Raw genomic sequence first — 23611 nt, forward strand, 5'->3', positions numbered from 1 at the left:
CTTGGATTGAGAAGCATTCCCTATATTAGAGCTGAGGGTGCATCTGCAGGCGCTGCCTTCCCTGCTGAGCCTTTGCCTCTCTGGAACAGGACCTGCATGTGGGTGCACGGCCTTCTCGGGGACCCCAGCAGTGCAGGTCGTGTGGGTGACAGAGCAGAGTGGTGGCCGGAGAGCAGAGGTGACAACTGCAATCCATGGGCCTGCATGTTACAGGCTGAACCCGCAGACCCCGGAGGGCTGCACTGTCCCCTCGAGGCCTTGCCCTGAGCGAGGGGCATTTGCTGGTCCAGTTTCTACCTGTCAAACACAGGCAGTTTTTGCTTTTTTCAGAGGAATGTTGCAGTTAATTTTTTTTTTTTTGCCTTTTGTGAAATGTTCAGAGACCCTGTTTGTACCTCACACTCACTGTTGTTTACGGAGGCAGCGTTGTTGCTGGCCTTGTGTGTTCTCCACTGAAATTTCATTAAAACCAGATTAACTACCTGCCAGATTTTGCAGGTTGTGACTCTTTCACCAAGGAGACGCCAGTTTTGTGGTTGCTGTTACTTGCACAAAACAAAAGTGGAGTTTCCGTGCCGAGTTAGGCCTCTCCTCTCAGTGGCAGGGAGCTGGATCTGGTTCTGATTGTGGTATTTATGATATCATGGTTAATGGGTTGCTGGCTGCTCCTGTGACTTGCTTTATGTAAGGGGATTATAGACCCACTGCTTGTGGCATGGGCCAGTGAGAGGCAGGGTCAGGTAAGGGCACATGGAGGGGAGAGAAAAGCTTTTTTTTTTTTCCCTGAAGATCCCCGTTTCTGCTGGAGTGAAAGGGGAGGTTTAGTTATTGGGGTTTTTTTGGTTGGTTTGTTTTGCTGCCATCACCAATGAATTGCATAAAGGCAAATACAGGAATTCAGGATGTCTACAAATATGTGCCTGGGTGCAGTTGGCTGCAGTCTAGGCATCTTTCCAGTGGCTTTGTAGTTGCTGTCTATAATATTGACATCACGGCAGGGACTGAAGCAGAAATTCTAGCATGAGAGGAAGCAAAAGATGAGCTATCTGTTTAAAACGAAGTGACTCATGCATTAACTTTTCAGCTCCGGAGACCTGGATTCGATGTGACCTTGGGTTTTTAGTGCCGTGCGCTTGGAGCCCCGGCTCCGCGGGAGGTTCCTGCTCCCTGGAGCTGACAGCCCCCTCGTGCACGGGCCGTCCCCTGGGGTGCAGCTGGGACGTGCTGGGGTTGGGAAGGCAGAGCGTGTCTGGAGGGAGCGCTCCGAGGCCCCGGGGCACTCCCGATCCCGTTGGATCAGCGGGCTGGGGGAGGGATGCTGCTGGGAGTGCTGGCACGGGGCTGAGCGCTCAGCTCACGTGTGCGCTAACGGCCTGTGACACTCGGGATGGAGAGCAGTGAGGACAGAGCAAATTGTGGTGACTCTCCAGGGGCAGTAACTATTTGCATAGCTGTAAATGACTTAGATCTCATAATGCAACCCTCCTCCCTCCGCAGCCCCGGCAGAACGAGCGGAACGTTTGATAACGAGGTTGTGATGATGAACCATGTCTACAAGGAGCGCTTCCCCAAGGTAACGGCCTGGCCTGCAGAGCACAGCTCACCCTCGTGCCTCCAACACATTCTGACAGCTTCTTCCCCAGAAAAATCACTTCTCTATGCTGGAAGATAAAACGTACAGATAGTGAGGGGTGTCACAGGGCGCTGGGGACACAGGAGCTAACTGGGGAGACAGGGACAGATGGTTCTGCATCATCGCAGAGCCACGTTGCCCTGCAAAAAATGGTCTCTGGAGATCACGGGGGGCTTCTTGGTGGATGCCCGGTTCCAGATGGGCCAGTGCAACCCGTGATGGGCATAGAGCTGCAGGAGCGGGCAGTTCCCGATCCGCAGTGCTGTTGGCCAAGCCCTGAATGTGGTTTTGGGTGCGTGTTCCCGGGTGTCACCGTCTGTTCTGCTTTGCAGGCCACGGCCCAAATGGAGGAGCGGCTGCAGGACACTATTAGGAACTTCTCCCCCAGCAGCATCCTGCCGCTGGCGGACGGGGTGCTGGGCTTCATCCACCACCAGATCATCGAGCTGGCCCGGGACTGCCTGGCCAAGTCCCAGGGGGCTCTCATCACCTCCCGCTACTTCATGGAGCTGCAGGAGAAACTCGAGAAGATGCTCAGAGACGTGAGTGTGGGGCAGGCCCTGCCCAGTCCTGTCTGCTTGGGGCAAGCTGGGGTGTCTGACAGCTTCTGCCTCCCCTCCTGCAGGCTCAGGAGCGTTCCGAGAGCGAGGAAGTGAAGTTGATTGACCAGCTGGTGAGGAAGCTGCTGATAATAATCTCCCGTCCTGCCCGCCTTCTGGAATGCCTGGTAAGAGGCAGTGGCTCCTGTGGTTAATGCACTTCTCTGCTCGGAGCTGCCGGCACCAGCATCCCGTGGGGAATTGCTCATTCACAGCACTACAGCCATTCCCTGGAGAGGAGAGACTGGATTTTCCCAGTGCAGGGTGGAGATGTGAACTTGTTCACAAGTTTTCTTATCCGCTTTTAATCTGTTACATTTAATTTCTAAGACACTTTGATAAATCTGATACCAAATCCTGTGGTTGCAGATTTGATGGAGCTCTCTTTGAGGCCCAACTGGTTAGTAGTTCCAGCATTTTCTACAGCTGGAGGAGGCCGTTGTGCCAAAGCATCTTGCCAGCGCGGTCTCTGTAAGGTCTCCTCTCCTAGGCCAGGTCCTAGGGCTGCATTTTTTTTATCTACTCTTTGAGCCTAGAGGCATGATGCTAGAAAAAGGAGCAGGGTATTTAGCTTTCTCCTGTGAGCGTCCCAAGCCTGCGCCCCAATTAAAAGCGGCCATCGATGGGGCTAAGAACAGATTTAACTGTGCAAAGTGGAGGCAGGCTTGGTCCTTGACTTTGTTTCCCCCACCTTGTGTAGGAGTTTGACCCTGAGGAATTCTATCATCTCCTGGAAGCTGCGGAGGGACATGCTAAAGTTGGCCAGGGAATAAAGACGGACATTCCCCGATACATCATCAGCCAGCTGGGGCTAGTCAAGGATCCACTGGAAGGTAGGGAAGCTCTTGGGCTTGTTGCTGAGCCGAGGGCTTGGGCAAGGGTCTCCAGCAGGACCTGGATTCCCAAGCCGAGCCCCCACCTTCCTTGGGCGCCCTCCTCCTCTCCAGTTTGTTCCTTCTTCCCAAAGGGGAGATCAAAGGGTCTGTCAGCCCGTGACTGATTACCTGCCAAGGGATTTTACCTGAGCAATATGTAATATTCCTATGAACCTGGAGGCTAAGGCTGCAGTGCTCCCCAGGCTGCAGGCCTGCAGCTCCAAGTCTCCAGCCCAGCAGTTCTCATTATTGCTTTCTACATGTTCAGCAAAGTAGATTAATCTCAAGAACACTTAATCCATAGGAAGCCAAGGCCTTGGGGGAACTGTAATCCTTGAAGAACACGGCAATGACTATGGAAAAAGAGAATTATATAAATGTTTAACCTCTTAGCACTGTGACCTGATTTTCTCCATACAATAGCTCAAACAAAGCATGTAACTAAATCCCATGGAGATCTCGGTGGTTGGGGTGAAAGAGGTTGTTGGGAAATTATTTTTGTGGGAGCTGAGCGTAAAGAAGAAGGTAATAACTGTCTTCTACAGAAATGGTCCAGCTGGATCACTTTGACAGTGGGAACACCATCACACCGGAGAATGATGATACCTGTGAGGTGAGCACGGGACTGTTGGTATTTCCCCCTGCTTCCTCCAGCTTTGTCCTGGGTCATTTCAGCCTGTGTGTGCAGAGCAGCTCGTGTGCTAGCTTAGTCTGGAAGAGCAGCCTTGGGATCATCCTCCCCCTAAGAAAGTGGCTGATATGTGGGCGCTGGGGTGTCTTTATGGGGAATATTCCACAGCTACCCCTAGTCTCTCTTGGCTGCTGCCGTGCCATAGGGAACAGCCCCATCTGAGGCAGGTTTGGCTTTGGCTGCGGTCTGCAAAGCACCTCTGTGTTCTGCTGTGGGGCTCATGGACAGGGTGGGCTCAGGGACGGTCCAGTTAGAGACCACGTGTGTGTGGGTGTGCGGACGGGCAGCCCGTGGGCAGGGGGACGGTCCAGCCCCTCCGTGTCTCTCGTTCAGAGCCAGCCTTCGGCCGCTGCTCCGCGGAGGAAGCCCTGCGAGGGCGACTTCGAGACCATCAAGCTCATCAGCAACGGGGCCTACGGGTGAGTGAGGGAGGGCCGTGCCCCGGCGCCCGCGCTGCTCATGGCAGCAAAGAGTGGGGGGAACTGCTCGCTTCTCAGCAGCGCCAGCTCCTCTGGAAACATGGCCAGCCCTCCTCTGTCCCATGTGTCCTGTGCGATGGGTCCTGCACGTTGGAGGACACGTTCTGAGGCCCACGTGGTTTTGCTCTCCCCTAGAGCTGTGTACCTGGTGAGGCACAGGGAGACGCGGCAACGTTTTGCCTTAAAGAAAATTAACAAGCAGAACCTCATCCTGAGGAACCAGATCCAGCAGGTGTTTGTGGAGAGGGACATCCTGACCTTTGCGGAGAACCCTTTCGTGGTCAGCATGTTCTGCTCCTTCGAGACGAAGCGGCACCTCTGCATGGTGATGGAGTACGTGGAAGGTGAGGACAAGGGCTTGAGGCCGCAGCAGGGAGAGGGAAAGGTGACACTGGCCAATCTTGAGGCCAACGGAGAGACCGTTCATGATGTCTGAGCGCCAGCACCACCGCTGATGAAGGTGGTAGAGGTGCTGCTCACTTAGGAGAGGGTTTCCCACAAGTACCCATGGGTGACGGCTGCTCCGAGGTGGGGTGTGAGGGTCTCCCTTGGTGCTGGGAGCCCTGCCAGCTTGTTGGGCAGTTGGGGTAACCCTGCCCGGTGGCTTCTCTCCCTTTTCCGAGCCCCACGTGCTCAGGAGGGGCCGTGTTCCCGCAGGGGGGGACTGCGCCACGCTGCTGAAGAACATGGGCCCGCTGCCCGTGGACATGGCCAAGATGTACTTCGCGGAGACCGTTCTCGCGCTGGAATATCTCCACAACTACGGCATCGTGCACAGGGACCTCAAACCTGACAAGTGAGGACGTGGGGCAGGCCTGGGCATGGGGTGGGCTGGGGCTGAGCTGGGCAGATAAAGGGGAATGAAGTTGTGTTTTGGGAAGTGAATGCTGATGTCTAAAGATCTGGTTTCCATATCCTTCCTTCTCCTTCTGTACTCCTGCATCCAGCTGGGTTGGGGTGCTGGGAGGTCCTGCTCAGGACCAGCTGCAGCTCTGTGTGTTTGTCTTCTCTTGCAGTTTGCTGATCACCTCCATGGGCCACATCAAACTCACAGATTTTGGTCTGTCAAAGATTGGCCTGATGAATATGACCACGAACCTGTACGAGGGGCACATCGAGAAGGACACTCGGGAGTTCATGGACAAGCAGGTACTTCCAGGATGCCTGAGCACTCACAGCTTTAGGGCAAAGGATTCAGGCTGCCTGGGGCGTGTGGCAAAGACCCCAGGCCCGTTGCAGAGGCCTTGGCTTCCTGCAGAGGGTGCGGAGGCATCGGCAGCGCTGCTTGTTCCCATGCAGGTGTGTGGCACTCCGGAGTACATCGCTCCAGAAGTCATCCTCATCCAGGGCTACGGGAAGCCTGTCGACTGGTGGGCTATGGGCATCATCCTGTACGAGTTCCTGGTGGGCTGTGTCCCCTTCTTTGGAGACACCCCCGAGGAGCTCTTCGGGCAGGTCATCAGCGGTGAGTGTTGGCCGCGCAGGAGCAGTTTGCCTGCTTAGTTTGTCCTTTGTGCCCAGCCCGGCCCTTCCTTTACGTGCTCAGTGTTTCCTTGCTTGGTTTTGCACCCACGGAAGTTTTATCCTCTTCCCAGCACTCTTAATTAGACTTTATCGCAGCCACCTTGTGTGAGGCTCAGTTTAAAGTCACTGATGGTTTTGGAGCCTGGATTTGCTGATTTGGGAGGCTGACTTTATTTTGCTAGTGTTCCTGGTGGATCTTCCTCTTGCCTGCAAGTCACTCCTGTGCCCAGCCTGGTGCCAACTCTCCCTTCTGCACTCTGACCCAGCTGTATTAGCCCAATCTGCTCCTATCAGCAGAGGAAGGACTCGAGACTTGTTTTCGCTTTTGTTTCAGATGAAATCATATGGCCTGAAGGAGATGAGGCCCTTCCTGCCGACGCTCAGGACTTGATCACACGGTTGCTGCGGCAGTGCCCGCTCGAGCGCTTGGGCACCGGTACGCGCGGCCGGCGCGCCACGCCGGGCAGGGCTGCGGCCCTTGGCGTGCGTGGGGCCATCCCCTGAGATGGCTGCATGACCCTGGGCTGAGCACTGTTTGGGAGGTGCTTGGCACACAACTAGTTCATGTCAAGGCTTTTGCTTTTGTGTTGCAGAAACCAAAGTAAGTCCTGCTGTTTTAAGGTTATTGGATCCTTGCTGGCCAGGGTTTGCTCTGGGAAGCCAGAGGCTAGTGTAGGTTTCAGATCCATCCTGTCTTAGGCCGTTTGCTGTGTGGGGCAGAGGGGGCCACATGAGTTGTTTTTTTGCCATTCTGGCTGAGAGCAAGAGCTGGCGTCTCAGGCTGTGCCAACGTCCTTCCTAACCCGCGTTTCCTCTGCGTGCCAGGCGGTGCCCACGAGGTGAAGCACCATTCCTTCTTCCTGCACCTGGACTGGAACGGGCTGCTCCGGCAGAAGGCAGAATTCATCCCCCAGCTCGAGTCAGAGGATGACACCAGCTACTTTGACAGTGAGGCCAAATCCATTCCCCTCCCTGTGCATCCTTTATTCCAGCTGCACACCAGATGCTCTGGCAGGAGATGAACATTTCTTGGATAAAGTTGGTTGTTTCACAACCTGGGTTAGGTCATAAAATTTAATTGTGTTTCCAAATCTCTCAGCCAGCATTTCTGTGGTCCTTGCTTTCAGCTCGCTCCGAGAGGTACCGTCACTTGGATTCAGAGGATGAAGAAACCAACGATGAGGAATCGTCTGTGGAGATTGGCCAGTTCTCTTCCTGCTCCCATCGCTTCAGCAAGGTATTTGGATCTGACCTCCTTGATCTAAAGACAGGCTGGGGGGTGACACGCACCTTGCTGTCCTGGCTGACTGTCCCGTGGAAGCCAGAGGAATCCTGCAGCACTGTCTGCTGCTGCTCCCAGGTTTCTGCTGCTTTCCAATTGCTGGCCTTTCTCTCAGGTTTACAGCAGCTCCGAATACCTGGCAACTCACTCCAACCTCAGCCTGTCATCCTCGGAACGGAGTCACAGCGAGGAGAAAGAGGACAGGACAGAGCGATGGGACAGGAGCTCGGGAGATGAGGACAAGAGCCGCCCCGTGGTCCCAGAGACCCGGTGAGTGCTGCGAGCTGGAGAGGACGCGGCTCGGAGGTGTTTGAGGGAATTGTCACATTGCCGTGAGCTTGCCAGAGGGTCACGGAGGAACACGTCCAAGCACGTGGCAGTGAATCATGAGCAGCTGCCTCACGTGGCCGCCGGGGTCCTGAGCCCTCTTCTCTCGCTACGCAGGCTGCGCGCGTGGACGTCCTGCAGCTCCACGCCGTACACCCAGCCCGAGCGCAGCCGCAGCCCTGCCGCTCTGACCAGCACCTACAGCCTCGAGACCATGCCCAAGTTTGCCTTCTCCTCGGAAGACGAAAGCCCCTGCCTGGCGCCTTCCAAGCCGGAGAGACCCACGTTTGTGCTGGGAGATCCCGACGCAGGGGGACCTGTGAAGCCGTCGGCATTATCCGGTGCGTAGGCACCGGACGCTGCTGTGGAGCTGCTTTCCCCATGTGCACAAGCTCTTCTGCGCAGTCCTGTCTGGTTGTAGGTCCAGAGGGACGTTGCTTGCCCCGTGTGTGTCCTCAGCCATCTCACTTCTCCTTCCCTCTCCCCTCTGTACAGCTGATCTCGTCAGCCTGAACCGCATCCGCCTCCGGAGCAACAGCACTGGCACCAAGAACTCCACTCCCCGGGGCTTGGAGCCAGGCGGCAGCCGGCGTCTGAGCAGCCAGAAGGACGTGTCAGACAAGCAGAGAGTCTCACCGGGCAGCCGAGTGCCCAAGTCTGCCTCTGTCTCAGCCCTGTCCCTCATCATCACGTCAGGTTGGTGGGTTGTTGTGTTTGTTCAGCAGCTGATGCTGCTGGGGCAGCTGCTGTGGGGCTTTCCCTGGCCCCAGGGCAGGTGCTGCAGCCGCCTGGGAGGGTTTGGTGCCCTTGCCATGGGGCTGAGCACACGCTGCACTGCGTCCAATGGATCGGGTCTCTGGGGGCTGTGGTGCTGAGGCCCCCAGGATGAGCCCGTTCTTCTGGTCCTTGCAGACGACTTGAGCAGCGGTGCCCTCATGAGCCCCATCTCCCCCCACTCCCTCTCTTCCAACCCGTCGTCCCGCGACTCGTCCCCAAGCCGAGACTCCTCCCTCGCCATCACCAGCCTGCGGCCCCCCATCCTCATCCACAGCTCGGGCAAGAAGTACGGCTTCACGCTGCGAGCCATCCGCGTGTACATGGGCGACAGCGACGTGTACGCCGTGCACCACATGGTGTGGGTAAGTGACACGGCAGCACCGCGCGGCCCCAGCACGCCGATAGACACGGGCCGTGTCTGAACAGAGTCCCCACACTTCAATTTCAGAGCGTGGAAGACGGGAGCCCAGCCCAGGAAGCGGGGCTGAGAGCGGGTGACCTCATCACGCACGTGAACGGGGAGTCCGTGCTGGGCTTAGTCCACAGGGACGTGGTGGAGCTGCTGCTGAAGGTAGGCAGCCTGCCCGGCTCTCCGCAGCCGCTGCTTTCTAAACACAGCTCCTGCCTGTGGCCCCGCAACGTGTGGATCAGGCCCAGCAAGTCCTGGAGCAGCAACAGCTCCTGGCCGTGGAGAGGATGGGCAGCTCCATCCCTAGCACGGGAGCGGGGGCCTGGAGAGCCCGGGAGCGGAGGCTCCTCTCCTCCACAGACGATGCTCCCGGCGCCCGGCTCTGAGCGCTGCGGAGCTGCCCGGGCATCCCGGGCCAGCGGCTCCTCCAAGCACCTTCCTGCGCCCGGGAAGCAGCAAGAGGGGAGTTCCCGTATCCCGTTCGTTTACCTGCGGCGCTGCAGCCCCGGCAGGCTGCGGCTCTTGGCTTCCTGCGGATGCCCTCGGAGCTGCCCTGCAGCCGCGCTCGCCGCGTCGTCCTCTCTGTGGGCAGCGGGGTGGGAGATGCAGGCCCGCGTTTCGGGTTAAAACGTGCCGTTTGTGTGCAGCGTGTTGCAATGCCCCGCGTTCTTCCTCTCAGAGCGGCAATAAAGTAGCGCTGCGGACCACTGCCCTGGAGAATACATCCATAAAAATTGGTCCTGCACGGAAAAACAGCTCCAAGACTAGGATGGCCCGAAGGAGTAAGAAGAGCAGGAAAAGGGACAACCAGGACAGGTGAGTCCAAACGGAGACAAACTGGCACTTTTCCTGGGTGTCTTGGAGCTGAGATGCGTCCTGGAACCGCCTCCTCGGGTGACGTTCCCCTGGTGCGCCGGGCTGTGCTCTCGGACACCTCGGAGCGCGGAGGTGGGAGGTTGTGGCCTGCTCAGGGATAGTCCCAACAGCACTGGCAGACCTGCAGGTTTGCTGGCTTTAAAGAAGCTGAGGGTGTTTGTAGCTTTAGAGCAGCTCCTGCTGTTTCTGACCAACCTGCCCGTGGACACCCTTCCCATGGCCTTTGCTTCCTTCCAAGGAGGAAATCCCTTTTCAAGAAGATCTCCAAGCAGTCGACGGTCCTGCACACCAGCCGCAGCTTCTCCTCCGGCCTCCACCACTCGCTGTCCTCGAGCGAGAGCCTCCCGGAGTCACCCACGCACAGCCTGTCCCCCGGCCCCCCGACGCCGTGTCGCAGCCCCGCACCAGACCTGCCCCCAGGTGTGTCCCCTGTGTCCCCGTCCCCTTGCCTGCGAGCTCCCGGGTGCAGCTTTGCTCCTATCGCAGGAGTTAGGAGTTGGGGGCACCATGGGCATCGCGGGGGGACGCGTCCCCGCCTCCCTCACCGTGTCCCCTCTCTGTTTGTGTGGCAGATGCCGCGTCCCCGCAGAGCACCTCTCCCTCCTCCAGCACCCCCGGCTCTCCGGCCGGCCACGTCCGCCCCAGCTCCCTGCACGGGCTGGCGCCCAAGCTCGGCGGGCAGCGCTACAAGGTGGGACGCCGCAAGTCCACGAGCAGCATCCCCCCCTCGCCCCTCGCCTGCACCCCCTGCTCCGCCCAGCGGCCGCCTTCCCCCCAGCGCTCGCCGTCGCCGCTGCCTGGGTACCCCAAAAACGTCCATTCCTTCCAGGGCAAGACTCTGTCCCCCCCCACCATGGTCAGACACGGCTCTCGGCCGCGCAGCGCCGAGTGCCCCAGGTCCCCCCTGCTCAAGCGCGTCCAGTCCGCGGAGAAGATGGCAACGTACCTGGCGGAGAAGAGAACCGTCGGCAGCCGCAAGCTGGGGCTGGAGCCGCCTCCGGCTGACAGGACAGGAGAGGCCTTGGGAGAGGGCGAGGGGCCCGCGGAACACGGCTACGCCGGGACATGCCGCATGCGGGACTGGCCGGGGGACAGGCATGACCAAGAGGTGGTTGTCATGAGGAGGCTGAACCTCTCCGAGCGCCGCGACTCCTTCAAGAAGCAAGAGGCCGTCCAAGAAGTGAGTTTCGACGAGCCCGAGCTGCTGCCGGTAAGCAAAGAGGGCGCCGAGGCCGGGCCGGAGCAGCCGCCCGCGCCGCAGCGCCGGAGCCTCCACGCAGCCTCGTGGGCCGAGGCCGGGCCGAGCTCATCCCGCCGGAGCGACCCCGCGGCAGAGCCGAAGCCCGGGCCGGTGCCGCAGATTGCGGTGCAGGGATCGGAGAGCGACGAGCAGGAGCTCGGCGCGGCCGAGTGGGAATGCCAGGGCTCCTACCCCATCCAGCTGCTGGCCAGGCTCCACGCGGAGCACCCGGACAGCGCCGCGGAGCGCCGGAGCGCGGCCGCGCCGCGGCCCCGGGAGCCGAGCCCCCGGCGGGAGCCCTCGCGCCGGACGTGCGGGGAGGCAACGGGCGGGCCCCGGGGGCTGCCGCCGCGGGGAGGCCGGGAGCCCGCGGCCTCCGGGCCCCCCGTCCGCCCGCCGAGGCCACGGGAGGCCCGTGGGCCAGCGCCAAGCGGCGGCGCCGCCGCGTGATGCCGGCGCCGAGGAGCGGAGCAGGAGGCGGCGCCGCCGGGCCCTGCGGGGACCCTTCTCCCCCGCTGATTTTCCTCACAGGAGGCTTTTGTACTCACTGGAAAGATGTCCATATTTTTGTAGAGATGTGGGAGCTTTTCCTGTGGCAACAGCGTTTCCCTGGCAGGGCCTGGACCTGTGTGAATAGAAGGGACTCGATGCAAATATCGAAACTAATTTATTACTTTTATAAGCTAAACAGAGGCATTGCGAGGCCGCCGGAGGGGTCTGAGCCGATCCCAGCTGGCCGTATCCCAGCCTTTCCCGAGGGCTTTGTAGCCCACCTCTGGAAGGCACTTGGCTTTCTAATATTGCAAAGAACCACTCGTTTTTCCCCCTTTGTTAATGGCGTTTTCAGCACCAAAGGAAAAACCAGTTCTGAGATGTGCTTTAAAAATAATATTTAAGCTGAGATCTCTTCCTGCGCTGCTGTGGTCTTGGGGCCGGGGTCTTCCCCCTCCTGAGACGTCGCAGGTCTTTGCTCTTCCCTTAATGCGTTTAATTCGCACGCAGTCCGGAAGGACCCTGGGGTTCTCCTGAGCCCAGAGGTGACACTGGAAGAGCCCTTAGACTTTAATGCCCCTTCCCAAGCTGAGCTTGCAGCCTTGCTCACCCTTCCCTTCCCTAAATCCCTTGAATCCCGCTCCACACAGCGCCGGGAAGCAGGACCAGCGCCGGCCGTGTTTCAGGATGAGTTCTCCGGCCACGGTTCCTAGTGGTTCAGCAGGACCAGCGCCGGCCGTGTTTCAGGATGAGTTCTCCGGCCACGGTTCCTAGTGGTTCAGCACCCAGTTTTCTTTCCTTTGCAAAACCTAAAGCAAGAAGAACCAAAAATCCCCCAGCAAAATGCCCCAAATAATAGTCGTCTAAGTTGTATATGAAGGTACCTCTGGTGTGTAGTTCGTATTGGCAATTAGGTAGGTGTAGCAAAGCTCTTTCAAAAAAAAAAAAAAAGAATTTTTATTAATTTTATTTTTAGCAGCTGGCATTTTCCGGGTGCTGCAGGCTGCTCCCAGCCCCGCAGCTCTGCTCTGAGCCCCGCGGAGGCAGATTGCCATCAGCTTCGGTTCACATTTTCTTTGGAAAAGACAACGTGGTCCACATCTTCTAAGGAGGGTTCGTTGGAGAAGGGTCCAGCGGATTTCAGGGCATCAGTTTTTATTTTAGAGAAAGCAGGGAGTCAGCGGTGACCAAATACTCTGCTGCCCAGCTCGCCCAGCTCCCGGGATCTTTCCCAAGGACCTGGAGCCGGTTGGAATAGCCTTGGCCGCTGGGTCATTTCAGTGACGTGAGGCAGATGTTACTGGGAGGCAGGAGGGCTCGGGGCGGCGCTTTGGCATCTCTTGTGCCGCAGTTTCCACCCACGCGTTCCTGGGACACACGGCTGCTGCGTATGGATCTTCCCGAGCCTTAAGGAAAAGCCAGTTTCCAATGGAAAAAAACCCCTAGTGGGCCCCAATCTGTGTTTCTAAACCTCCCCCTTGTAATAATTTCTAAATTCCACCTCCGTCGTCCTGGTAGCTCTTTTCCTCTGAAGAAGTAAGGGCCAGCCTGGCATCCCCCCTCCTCCCCCTGTTTCTAACGTTTTCTATGATGTAAATGTTTACATTGGATAATGCATGTAGGGGCTTTCCCACCGGCGCTGTCCGGCTCGCGGCAGCGCCCGCCTTTGCCAAGGGCGCTAACCCGCCGGCTCCTCCGCTCCGCTCCTGGATCCCTGGAATTGCCCCATGGAGCGCGCGGTTTGCGCACGGCTTCTCCTGCGCAACTTCAGAGCCGTCCTGCCCCAAGCGAGCGCCGCCGGCGTGCAAAGCCGTGCCAGGAAGAGGAATTTTACGGACTGCATCTTCAGATCGACAGGATGGCGGCGGGCACGGGTGTTGTGCGGAAAAATCTTATGTTGCATTAAAATTGCTCCTTGATCCGACCCACTGCGTGGCTTCCTCTTCGACGGGTGAAACTGCTGTGTGGTGCCTGGCACACCGTGCCCGGTGCAGCTCGTGTGCCCCATGCACGGTGCCTGATCCATATGGCCCGGTGCCGGTGCCCGGTCCGTGGTGCCCCGTGCACGGTGCTCGGTCCCGGTGCCCGATCCATGCAGCTGGTGCCGGTGCCGCGCGCGGTGCTGCCCCCCGGGCCGCCACTAGGCGGCGCCGCCGCGCTGCTCCCGCCGCGCTGCGCTCGGCTCTTTCCGGAGCGGTTCGGGCGGAAGGAGCGCGGCGAGGCGCTGACGTCAGCCCGCAGCGCCGGGTGGGAGGGGGCGGAGTTACCGAGAGCCTCGGAGAGGTTCGTTGCTCTCCGGCTCCGCTCGGGCCTTTCCGGGGCGGGTTCGGGCCGTTCCGGGGGCGCTCGGGCCCTTTCCCAGGCTGCGCCGGGCTGAGGCTGGAGCGGAGCGGGGCGTGCGGCTGGCGGGCGCTGAGGTGGGTCGGAACCGGCACCGGCAGCGACACCGGGGGGCGGCTCGCGGGATCGGGCTGTGCCCGCGCGTCGTCGCGTCCCCTCCCCGCTCTTTGGGGGCCGTTCGTCCGCCGGGGCCGCTCGGGCCTGGCGCCCTGGACGCGTCTCCCCGCTCTGAGGGGGGATCCCGATCCCCGCAGCGGGGGCGCCGCGCGGGGGGCCCCGCTCCCCGGCCGCGCCGCCCCTCCGTGCCCGGGAGGGAGCCCGGGGCCGCGCTCCGCTCCCCGCCCCGAAGCCGCTGGAACGACCCCAAATCCTCCCTCCCGGCCGCACGAAGGCTCCGGCTGGCGGAGGAAGCCGCAGCTGCGGAGGAATGCGGAGCGCAGCGCCTGGAGCCGTGTCAGCGCGCCCGGCCCTGGCGCCTGCGTGCGGGGAAAAGACTATTTATAATATCAGGGCTCTCGTAATCCCTCTGGGAATCGCCGGAGCCGCTGCTTGGATCTGCTGAAATGGAGTAATGGAAGATAAAAACGCCAACGGCGGAGCCGCAGGGGGGTTCAAGATGAAAGGGCCCGGTTCCCTCGGGCGCTGTCCTGATGTTGGCGGCCCGGGACGTGCTCGGGATCTGCAGCTGGTCGGTCGCTTCGTTTGATGAAAGTAGCATCTAATAAATGGTCATGTAAGCCCCCCGAGGCTCCGCACAATTGCAGATATCCCAGGGAATAAGTAGTGTGGCATTGAGGTGATGCAACTGGAGCAATAGTCAAACAGCAGGAGAAAATTCCAAGCAGGAGGAGTCCTGCAGCGGCTCTGCAGGTAGCCACGGATCTGTCCTTGGGGACCTCCAAGTGTCTCCCTAGGCCGCCCCAAGGCTGAGGTTTACTCCCCTTCTTGGATCCTGGCTAACCTTAATGCTTATTTTTCCATGGAATGTTTCTGATATTCCCTCAGTTCCTTGGATTTCGCTGAATAGAGAAAAAGACTTGGTGAAATCCAAGCCTGAGCAATAGGTGCCGGTCCCCCCGGCAGGGAAAGCTGGGGGGCGGATGCTGCTGCTCCTCGGGCCGCAGCAGAGGCGACTTTTGGGGAGAAATGAGGTGAAAACAGTGTTGGCCAAGCGGGAGAGGCCGCGGGAGCCGCCTTCACCCGGAGCAGCAGCTCTCGGCGCCGCCGCTCCCAAAGTCCCAGGGGTCGGAAAAGCCGCAGCAATAGCTGCTTCGCTCAGAAAAAGTCACGGGCAGTTGTCCCTTCTTTTAATTTCCATTCTTCGTCCTGTTGTCTTTCTGCCTGTTTGTTTGGTTAGGGTTTTTTGCTAGCAAAAGAAAGGTTTATCCCCATTGTCTGCAGCCCGTTGACACGCAGCAGTTTGTGTTCGATTTGGCATTTTCTTCTAGCGAGAGATCTGATGTAACTGGGAAATCTTGGAGCTGCGGAGGTCTTTGCAAGCCTGATTTTTTTGTTGTTTATACATTCTTTTGCCTCGCTGGAGGGAAAGCACCATTTGTTTGCAGTCAAGCTGCACTTTGAACTGAGCACGCAAGTCAGTAGAAAAGCGCCAAAACGCCGTTTTGGACATTAAGATGCTTTTATTTATCTGCTGGACACGCACAAAAAAAAGACTTGTAACGTTTTTGTTGTTGTTTCGAAGCGGCGTGCTAAACAAAGAAAGTATTGACGGTAGCTAATGAATCGAGGGATTGTTCCTGGGTGCTGCACGCTGGGTTTACCGGGGTATTTAGCCGTCGAACGCGTGGGGTTTTCGGTGCAGCCCAAGCGAGCGCAGATGCACGAGGTTCCTCCCCGCGAGCGGAGCGGGCCTGGAGCCGGCCCAGCTGGAATCTTCTTGGCAGCGGCTCCCTGTGCCGAGCGGGGCCTGGCGCGGTGCCGCGGACAGGCTGCTGCGTGCCGAGCGCGCTCTCCCTCCGAACGGCTCCTCCGGGGCTCCGGAAAACCCTTGGGAAATGCGCGTGTCCTCCCCGGCTCCTGCCGCTGCTTTCCGTGGGGTGCAGGGTTGTGAACGCGGGTGCCGCGTCCAGCATCCCTCAAACTGTCACAGCGCGGGGCTTCCTCTTGTGCCTGGATTCCCAGGTGGGCCGTGTGGTGCTTCTCCCTGTGCTTGACTAGCTCAAAGGCACCTAGAAGTTCTAAGCAGGCTCGGAAAGTGTTTTTTTTCCGTCTTTTTTAAATCCCCTTCGCCACCATCTCTGCAAACGCACCGGTGTTGTCTGCGCTTGTCGCTGCTGCTGCTTTAGCAAAGTTCGGAGATGAGCTTTGCTCAGAGCGGGGCTCTGAAGCGCTGCTCTGCGGGGATTGCAAAGCATCCTAAAAGCCTGGGAGGGAGACGCTGGTCACCGCGCGTTCGTGGGCAGCTACCCCCAGCAGCCGACTCCACGGGTGGATGCGTTAAGCTGAGCCCAGCGTTCCGGCGTGCAGGGCTGCCGTGTCCCGTGCGTTGCCTCCGTGTTTGCACGAGCGCGCGGGAGCGAGCAAGCCAAGCGGGGAAGCAGCAGGGACCTCCCTGCAGAGCTTCCCGCCAGCTCCTCGCTGCTTTTGGGGGTAAATCGGTGTGTTCTGGTGCGCGGGGCTCGCTCCGGGCTGCGGTGGGAAGGGGGATTTGGCTCTCTCCTCAGCCCGGGCTTGGCAGTGACCGACCCTCTCTTTGCAGGCCCTGCTGAGCAGGAGGAGCAGGAGGCAGCGGCGTCGCCCCCGCGCTCCGAGCAGCCCTTCCTGGCAGCCCGTGCTCCGACCCGCTGCTTCCTCGCTGCGTCCCCGCTCGCCAGCGCGGGATTATGTTCGTCTCCTTCTCCCTGTGCTCCATCGTTTGGCTGAACCGTGGCTTCAAGCTCAGGAAAAGGGGCTGCACTTAAGTGTGCGGGGCCGCTGGGGTCCCGCCTGGCGCGGAGACGTCGTCGGGCGCTGATGGGCGAGAGGTGCCCGTGAGGAGCCGCCTCCGCCGCCCGCCGCAGACGCTCCCGCGCGGCAGCGACGATGGGCAGCGCCGACGGCTTCCAGTACCGCGCGCTCTACCCCTACCGCAAGGAGCGCGACGAGGACATTGACCTGGCGCCCGGGGACATCCTGGTGGTGAGCAAGGGCGCCCTGCAAGCGCTGGGCTGCAAGGACGGCGACGAGCAGGTCCCCAAGCAGATCGGCTGGATCCTGGGCGTCAACGAGCGGACCAAGCAGAAGGGAGACTTCCCCGGCACCTACGTGGAGTACGTGGGGCCCGTGAAGATCTCCGTGCCCTCGCACCGGCCCCGCGTGCAGAGGCCCCTGCCCGCGACGCCGGGCACCAGCGCGTGCCGCTTGCCGGAGGCTCCGGAGCAAGGTAAGCCGTGCCGCCACGTGGATGGAGCCTCATCCAGTCTGTGTCCGCTCCGGCACCGCCGGAGAGCGGGCGGGAGCAGCGACGGACCTGGCCGTGGAAGGGGCTTGTGCCGGTCCTTCCTCTGCGGGATCCTCCTCCCGCGCTGGGAGCTGCTGACCGGGATCCCGGGCGCTCCTCGGTCGCTCTCCCTGCTCTTCTGGGAGCCTTTCCCCCCGTCTCCTTCATGGAATAAGCCCTGCCCTGTCCCTGGCGCCTGCCTCGCTCCCGGCAGAGCCCACTGAGGCGCACGGCGACCCCGCTCCGGGCAGGAGGGGACAAGTCAGGGTCAAAGAGGCCTTCCGAGGGCAGGAGCTCCCGCTCAGCCGCTGGCACCGAGCCTGGGAGCTGCCCCGGGCAGGGCATGGGCTGCTCTGCTGGGAATTGGGTCCCAGCACCTGCTGGGAATCGGGCAGCATTCCCGCCCCAGCAGCCCGTCTTGCTGGGAGACGTGCCTTTCCACCGGATGTGTGAAACCCCTGCAGGATCTTAAGGAGCGGAGGAGAGTCCGTGGCAGCCTGGGAAGCGGGAGCGGTGGGGCCGTGCGGTGCCCCGGAGTGGCCTCGCGGGCTCCGGGAGGTTCCGTGGGAAGCGGCGCTGCCGGGTGGGAATGTGACGGGGCCCCGCGTGTGGGTTGGCAGCCGGAGCGGCCGTCCTGAGTCATCCCGCTCCCAACCTGCCTTTCCAAGAACGCGGCTCCCGTGGGAGCCCGGGGCGGGCTCTGCGGCGGCCTTGCCGGCATCCTGCTGCCTCCGGGCACGGATTTGCGTCCCGGGGGCTCTCCCGCCCTCCCCTTCCCGGGCAGGAGGTGCCCGGGTGGCCGGAGCGCTGCCCTGGGGGGACAGGGCTGTGGTGTGGAGGGGCTGCGTTCCGGAACTCCGGACGTGCCTGGGAAAGGGACCAATGGGCAGCCCGGCCGCTGGGACGGCGCCGCGCGGCACCGGTACCGGCCTGGGACGTGGGGCTGCCCAGGGGCAGGCCCCTTTCTGCGGCGGGGGAGTCACGTTTAGGCCAAGCGGATGGGATTTCTCCGTGCCAAGTTAATAGCTTTTCCTCCACGGAGCTTTTCCTCCTCTATCCGCTCTGCCTGGGGCCCCTGGAGAGCCGTTTGACTCTTGTCCAGCTGCAGCTTTGCTTAAAATGCCGAGTGTCCCGTGTTCCTGCTGCTCCGCTCGCTGCTCGCGCCGTGCGCGAGGGCTGTGCTGAGATGAGCCCCTCGCGCGAGCTCCTCGTGCCCGAGGCCCCGGCCCGCAGCGGGCGAGCTCCGTGGGCTCCCATCCCGGAGTCGGGATTCGCAGCCCGGAGCAGCCTCTCGGCTCCGGCTCAGCAGAGCGTGCCCGGCGGCCCCTCGACTTCCCGGTGCCGGGAATGGAGCGGGATTGGCTCCGGTGGCAGCGAGGGGGCCTGGCGCCACGTTCCCTGCGAGCCGCCCTGCACCCGGCGCGTGTGGAGGGCAGGAGAATCCGGCAAATCCCTTCCCCACGGACAGGCGAGCACGCGGCTCCGCTCAGCCCGGCTCCCCGGGGCTCCTCAGGCAAAAAACCCTGGGAAAAGCCGTGCGGAGTGGCTGGCTGTGCCGCGCCGACCGGTTCGCGGGCCGGGCATCCGCTGCCGGGCGCAGCTGCCTGCACGGGGCCGGCTCCCACGTGGAGCGCGCGATCCGGGGCAGGAATTTGCTGACGCGGCGCTCCGGCTGCGCGGCAGGATTAATCACCGCGCGCTCCCCGCCTCGGCCGCGCGCGCGGCGCTCGCCGTGTCCCCTCCGCGTGCGCAGACGCGTCACCGTGCTCCGTGTGACGCCGGGGCGGCCGCGGGGGCCGCGGCTCTCCCTGCTGTCGCCGCTCGGCCCCGCGCGGCCTCTCAGCTCCTCTCCCCCTCCGTGTCCCCAGGAGCTCTCCTCCCGGAGCTGCAGGAGCAGTTCAGCCCTCCGGACGTCGCTCCGCCGCTGCTGGTGAAGCTGGTGGAAGCCATTGAGAGGAAAGGTAACAAGGGGACGCTGGGCAGCACCCCCTGCAAACGCAGCCGCCTGCAAAGGGGGGCCCTGCAGCTCCTCCGGGCACTGGGGCCTGGGGCTGCAGCGGGGCCTGGCGCTGCCGTCCCGCGTGTCGCGGCGCTGCCCGCGGCTCACGGCGCTGTCTCCGCTCCCGCAGGGCTGGACAGCGAGATGCTCTACAGGACGTCTGGCTCCGAGCTGCGGCAGGCGCTGAAGAACGGTAGGAAGCGGCTCGTTGCGGCGGGGACGGGAGGGCAGAGGAGGGATGGAGGCCGTTAGCGGAGGGGACGGCGCCAGCAGGAATGGAATCCAGGCCGGGCGCATCCCTGTCCCCGCCTGGGCCCGGCTCCCGTGGCGCCGGCTCCGTGGAAGGGCCTTCCCTTCCCGCCATGTCCTGGAGGGGTCTGGAGTGGGGGGCTCTGCTCCGGGTGCCGCGGGGACCTCGCTCCGGGCTCTGTGTCCCAGGCTGCCGCTGGCTCCCATGGTGCAGATGAGCAGGGGAGGGTTGTGCAGCCCTGACTGCACCCGCGATGCCTCCGGAGCCGCCAACTTCTCCACCGGCCTTGGGCCTCCTCCAGCGCCGCGCTGGCTTGTCCCGCTCCGGGGTGGCTCGTCCCAAACCGGAGCCAGACGGCGCTGCCAGCTCCGGCTGTGCTGCCGGCTCCGGTTTGTCCCTAGGAGCAGCGGGAACAAAGCCCTCCCGGGCGGTGCGTGCGCGGGGCGGCCGCGGCAGGCGCTCGGTGCTGCCGCGTCGGGGCCGCGCGTTGGCAGCGTGCCCGGCGCTCTGCCCTCGCCCACGGGAACGCTCCGTGCCGGCAGACTGGAGCCTGGGCGACCTGGAGCCCTTGGACGTGCATTCCCTGAGCGAGGCGCTGCGGGGATACCTGCAGGACCTGCCCGCCCCCGTGGTGCCCGCGGCCGTGCACGGAGACCTGCTCCACATCCTGCAGGGTAGGGGCTGCCCGCGGGGTGCCGAAACGGGCCCCAGCGCGCGGCGGCGGCGGCGCTCCCATGGCGGAGCGCGCGGAGCGGGGCCGCCCGGCCCGGCCCAACCCTCCCGCCGGGAATCGCCTCTCCGCAGAGACCCCCCAGGCGGAGAATTGCCGCAAGCAGCTGCTGCTGGCGCTGGAGTGTCCCGCGGTGCCGCTGCACAACGCGCTCACCCTGCAGTTCCTGCTCCGCCATCTGGGGAAGGTCGCGCAGCAGGCGGAGAGCAACGGCCTCCACCCTCGCGCCCTCGGGGAGATCTTCGGCCCCCTTCTCCTCCGGCTGCCCGGCGCCAGGTACGGGAGGGCCCGGGCTCCCCGCGCGCCGGCCGCGCTGCCCGCGGCTCCTGCCCTCCGTGTGGGGCCGAACCGCCGGCAGCGGGAGGAGGTCGGGCACGGAGCCAGGGCAGGGCTCCTGCTCCTGCATCAGCTGCGCTCTGGCAGCCGGGGGGCACAGGAGCGGTGCCAAGTTCTCCCCCACAACCGCTCATATTCCTGCGTCCGTCTCCCTGCAGCCCCGAGATGAGCCCCGACTTCTCCGCACTCTTTCTGGAAACGCTCCTGCAAACGAAGGAGTCGGAGCCGGAGCAGCTGCCCCCAGGTACTGGAGCAGCAGTGGAGAACGCCCGTTCTCGGGGGCCGGGCGCTGGTGTCCGTGGGTGCGGGGCGTTTGCCAAGGGCCTTTCCGAGGCCTGTTGGGGACACCGAGCGCTCTGCCCGGAGCAGCTCCGAGGGGTGGCCCGAGGGGTGGCGAGCAGGGCCTGGTACCAGCCCTGCCAAGTTCCTGCCTCTCCTACAGCTCTGCCTCCGAAACCGGCCAAGCCGAAGCCCAGCGCGGCCAGCCTGGCCAACGGGAGCAGCGTGGCCTTGCAGGACGCCGAGTGGTACTGGGGTGACATTTCCCGGTAAGGGGGTTACTTGGGAGCACACGTGGCCCCGACAGGTCGGGTGCTGCCACCTTGTGTCCCAGGGCGCCCTGCCCGTCACATTAGCCTGGGGTGGGGGTGTATTTTTGGCTAGGCTCTCAGGACAGGGCTGGTCGCGTGTCCCCATCATCCCGTGTCCCTCGCAGGGAGGAAGTGAACGAGAAGCTGCGGGACACGCCGGACGGCACCTTCCTGGTGCGCGATGCCTCCAGCAAGATCCAAGGGGAGTACACGCTCACGCTCAGGTAGGGCCGGCTCTCCCTGCGCTGGGGACGCCGGAGCCGCGTGGCGTGTGTGGGATGGTGCTCAGGGCTCCGCGCTCCCCGCTCCGCAGGAAGGGAGGCAACAACAAGCTGATCAAGATCTTCCACCGGGAAGGGAAGTACGGCTTCTCGGAGCCCCTCACCTTCGGCTCGGTGGTGGAGCTCATCACTCACTACCGGCACGAGTCGCTCGCCCAGTACAACGCCAAGCTGGACACCCGGCTGCTCTACCCCATCTCCAAGTACCAGCAGGTGAGCGCCCTGCTGCCGTGCCAGGGGCTGGCTGGAGGGGACACCCGTGCCCGGCGCTGCGGCGGCGCTTCCCCCGCGCCAGGACGTGGCCTCGCGGGGTGCCAGCGGCGCAGGGACAGCTCTCACTGAGGCCCTTGCGTGTGGCAGGACCAGGTGGTGAAGGAGGACAGCGTGGAGGCCGTGGGGGAGCAGCTGAAGGTCTATCACCAGCAGTACCAGGACAAGAGCTGGGAGTACGACCTGCTCTACAAGGAGTACACCCGCACGTCGCAGGTACGCACGGAATTCCGGCCCCGCCGGGCCGGCTCCGCAGCCGGACACGCGAGGACGGAGTCGGGAATCCTCCACCCCGCTTGTGCCTGGGCTTGGGGGGGCCCTGCAGGGAACGGGCTGTGACACGGGGCGGTTCGGGCTGCAGTGGGGACGGTGCTGGTTTGGGAAGGAGCCTGCCCAAGCACTGCCCTGTCCCCGCAGGAGCTGCAGATGAAGAGGACGGCAATTGAGGCCTTCAACGAGACCATCAAGATCTTCGAGGAGCAGTGCCAGACGCAGGAGAAGTGCAGCAAGGAGTACATCGAGCGCTTCCGCCGCGAGGGCAACGAGAAGGAGGTGCAACGGTGAGGCCGGGGGCGGCCGGGCCGCGCGCGATCCCCGTCTCCGCAGCGCAGCTCCGGGCTGGCTGCCTGACCCCTGCCTTTCTCCCAGCATCCTCATGAACTCGGAGAAGCTCAAGTCTCGCATCACGGAGATCCACGACAGCAAGATGAAGCTGGAGCAGGACCTGAAGAAACAGGCCTCGGAGAACCGCGAGATCGACAAGCGCATGAACAGCCTCAAGCCAGACCTCATGCAGCTGCGCAAGCTGCGGGACCAGTACTTGGTGTACGTAGGGGCTGCCCCCGCGCGGGGCCGGGACGAGGGGATCCTGCCCTCCCGCTCCGCCCCGGAGCGATCCGGCGGCTCCGCGCGCGCCGGGCCCGCAGCCGCCCTCACCGCGGCCTCTCCTTCCGCAGGTGGCTCACGCAGAAGGGAGCGCGGCAGAAGAAAATCAACGAGTGGCTGGGGATCAAGAACGAGACGGAGGAGTGAGTGTTCCCGCTCCGGAGCGCGGGCTGGCGCGGGGTCGGAGCACGGGGATCCCGCCTGCTCCGGAGCCTCGGGCGGCTGCCGCTTCCCTGCCCGGGAGCTCCCCGTGCGGGAAGGGGTGACGGCAGCCGGCCGTGGGAGGTGGGAAAACAGGGGCCGCGTGTCCAAGCGGAGGGGCCTGACCCCCCGCGGGCTCCGTTGCAGCCAATACTCCATGATGGACGACGAGGAGGAGCTGCCGCACCACGAGGAGCGGACGTGGTACGTGGGCAAGATCAACCGGCTGCAGGCGGAGGAGATGCTGTGCGGCAAGCGCGACGGCACCTTCCTCATCCGCGAGAGCAGCCAGAAGGGCTGCTACGCCTGCTCCGTGGTGTGAGTACCTGCTCCTGCTGTCCCCGGGTTGCTCCAGGGACATCTCTGCTTGTGCTCCGCTGTGTGTCCCCGTGGGGACCCTGGCACCCGGCTGAGCTGCTCTCCCTCCTCTCGCTCCAGGGTGGACGGTGACACCAAGCACTGCGTCATCTACAAGACGGCGACCGGCTACGGCTTCGCCGAGCCCTACAACCTCTACGCGTCGCTCAAGGAGCTGGTCCTGCACTACAAGCACACGTCCCTGGTGCAGCACAACGACTCGCTGAATGTCACCCTGGCCCACCCGGTGCTGTCCCAGCCGCCGGCCCGATGAGCCGCCGCCGCAGCCGCCCCGCGCTGCGCCCCGGGCGCTGCTCCCCGCCTCCGGACTCTTGCACCCCGTATAGTTGAGTCTGTGCTCCCACCCCCAGAGCTCTGAGGTGTCTGTGACGTTCCCGGTGTCCCTTGTTGGTCAGTAGCTGAAACCCGTGGTGCCTGGTGGGACGGCAGCCCGGGCGCTCGGCTCCCCACGGCCCCGGCGTCCCGCAGGGGGATGTGGCGGCAGTTGAGCCGCCGGGGGCCAGCGCAGCCCCTTCCCCTTCCCCACGGAGCAGGTGAGACCCCCTGTTGCCACAGGCTGCCCCACTCCGCGCAGGCTCCCGCGGCCTCCGCCCGCTCCGGAGCGGCTCATCCCGGCCCTGCGCTCCGCTCTGCCCCGGAGCCTCCGCTCAGCACGAGCATCCTCGGCTCCCGCTTCCTGCACCGTTCCAGGCCCGGCACGAGGGGCAC

At 62.8% G+C, this 23611-nt stretch overlaps 2 protein-coding genes across 3 annotated transcripts in view; both read left to right on the forward strand.

Annotated features, from left to right (window-relative positions):
* Positions 1–11162, forward strand: part of MAST3 (microtubule associated serine/threonine kinase 3) — a 25712-nt gene extending 14550 nt beyond the window's left edge. For both annotated transcript variants that reach the window (XM_088527149.1, XM_088527148.1), the window contains 21 exons: positions 1498–1573; positions 1966–2175; positions 2259–2360; positions 2933–3065; positions 3653–3720; positions 4132–4217; positions 4413–4621; positions 4935–5073; positions 5294–5426; positions 5577–5742; positions 6136–6237; positions 6627–6749; positions 6929–7038; positions 7199–7353; positions 7528–7751; positions 7906–8106; positions 8323–8549; positions 8636–8758; positions 9276–9412; positions 9711–9892; positions 10045–11162. In XM_088527149.1, the coding sequence (XP_088383275.1) occupies positions 1498–1573; positions 1966–2175; positions 2259–2360; positions 2933–3065; positions 3653–3720; positions 4132–4217; positions 4413–4621; positions 4935–5073; positions 5294–5426; positions 5577–5742; positions 6136–6237; positions 6627–6749; positions 6929–7038; positions 7199–7353; positions 7528–7751; positions 7906–8106; positions 8323–8549; positions 8636–8758; positions 9276–9412; positions 9711–9892; positions 10045–11162 (4024 nt within the window). The remainder of the gene's footprint in view (positions 1–1497; positions 1574–1965; positions 2176–2258; positions 2361–2932; positions 3066–3652; positions 3721–4131; positions 4218–4412; positions 4622–4934; positions 5074–5293; positions 5427–5576; positions 5743–6135; positions 6238–6626; positions 6750–6928; positions 7039–7198; positions 7354–7527; positions 7752–7905; positions 8107–8322; positions 8550–8635; positions 8759–9275; positions 9413–9710; positions 9893–10044) is intronic.
* A 5396-nt stretch (positions 11163–16558) lies between these two features.
* Positions 16559–23185, forward strand: PIK3R2 (phosphoinositide-3-kinase regulatory subunit 2). Its single transcript, XM_088527150.1, has 15 exons — positions 16559–16926; positions 18852–18944; positions 19113–19175; positions 19775–19906; positions 20037–20238; positions 20457–20542; positions 20741–20846; positions 21014–21112; positions 21202–21382; positions 21530–21655; positions 21857–21999; positions 22088–22264; positions 22396–22467; positions 22673–22843; positions 22964–23185. The coding sequence occupies exons 1-15, from the start codon at positions 16587–16589 to the stop codon at positions 23154–23156; spliced, it is 2184 nt and encodes a 727-aa protein (XP_088383276.1). The 5' UTR covers positions 16559–16586; the 3' UTR covers positions 23157–23185.
* Positions 23186–23611: the final 426 nt, after the last annotated feature.

The sequence above is a fragment of the Tinamus guttatus genome, unplaced genomic scaffold, assembly GCF_059628265.1.
Source record: "Tinamus guttatus ecotype Peru unplaced genomic scaffold, ASM5962826v1 Tinamus_guttatus_pri_ptg000261l, whole genome shotgun sequence".
Lineage (NCBI taxonomy): Eukaryota > Metazoa > Chordata > Aves > Tinamiformes > Tinamidae > Tinamus > Tinamus guttatus.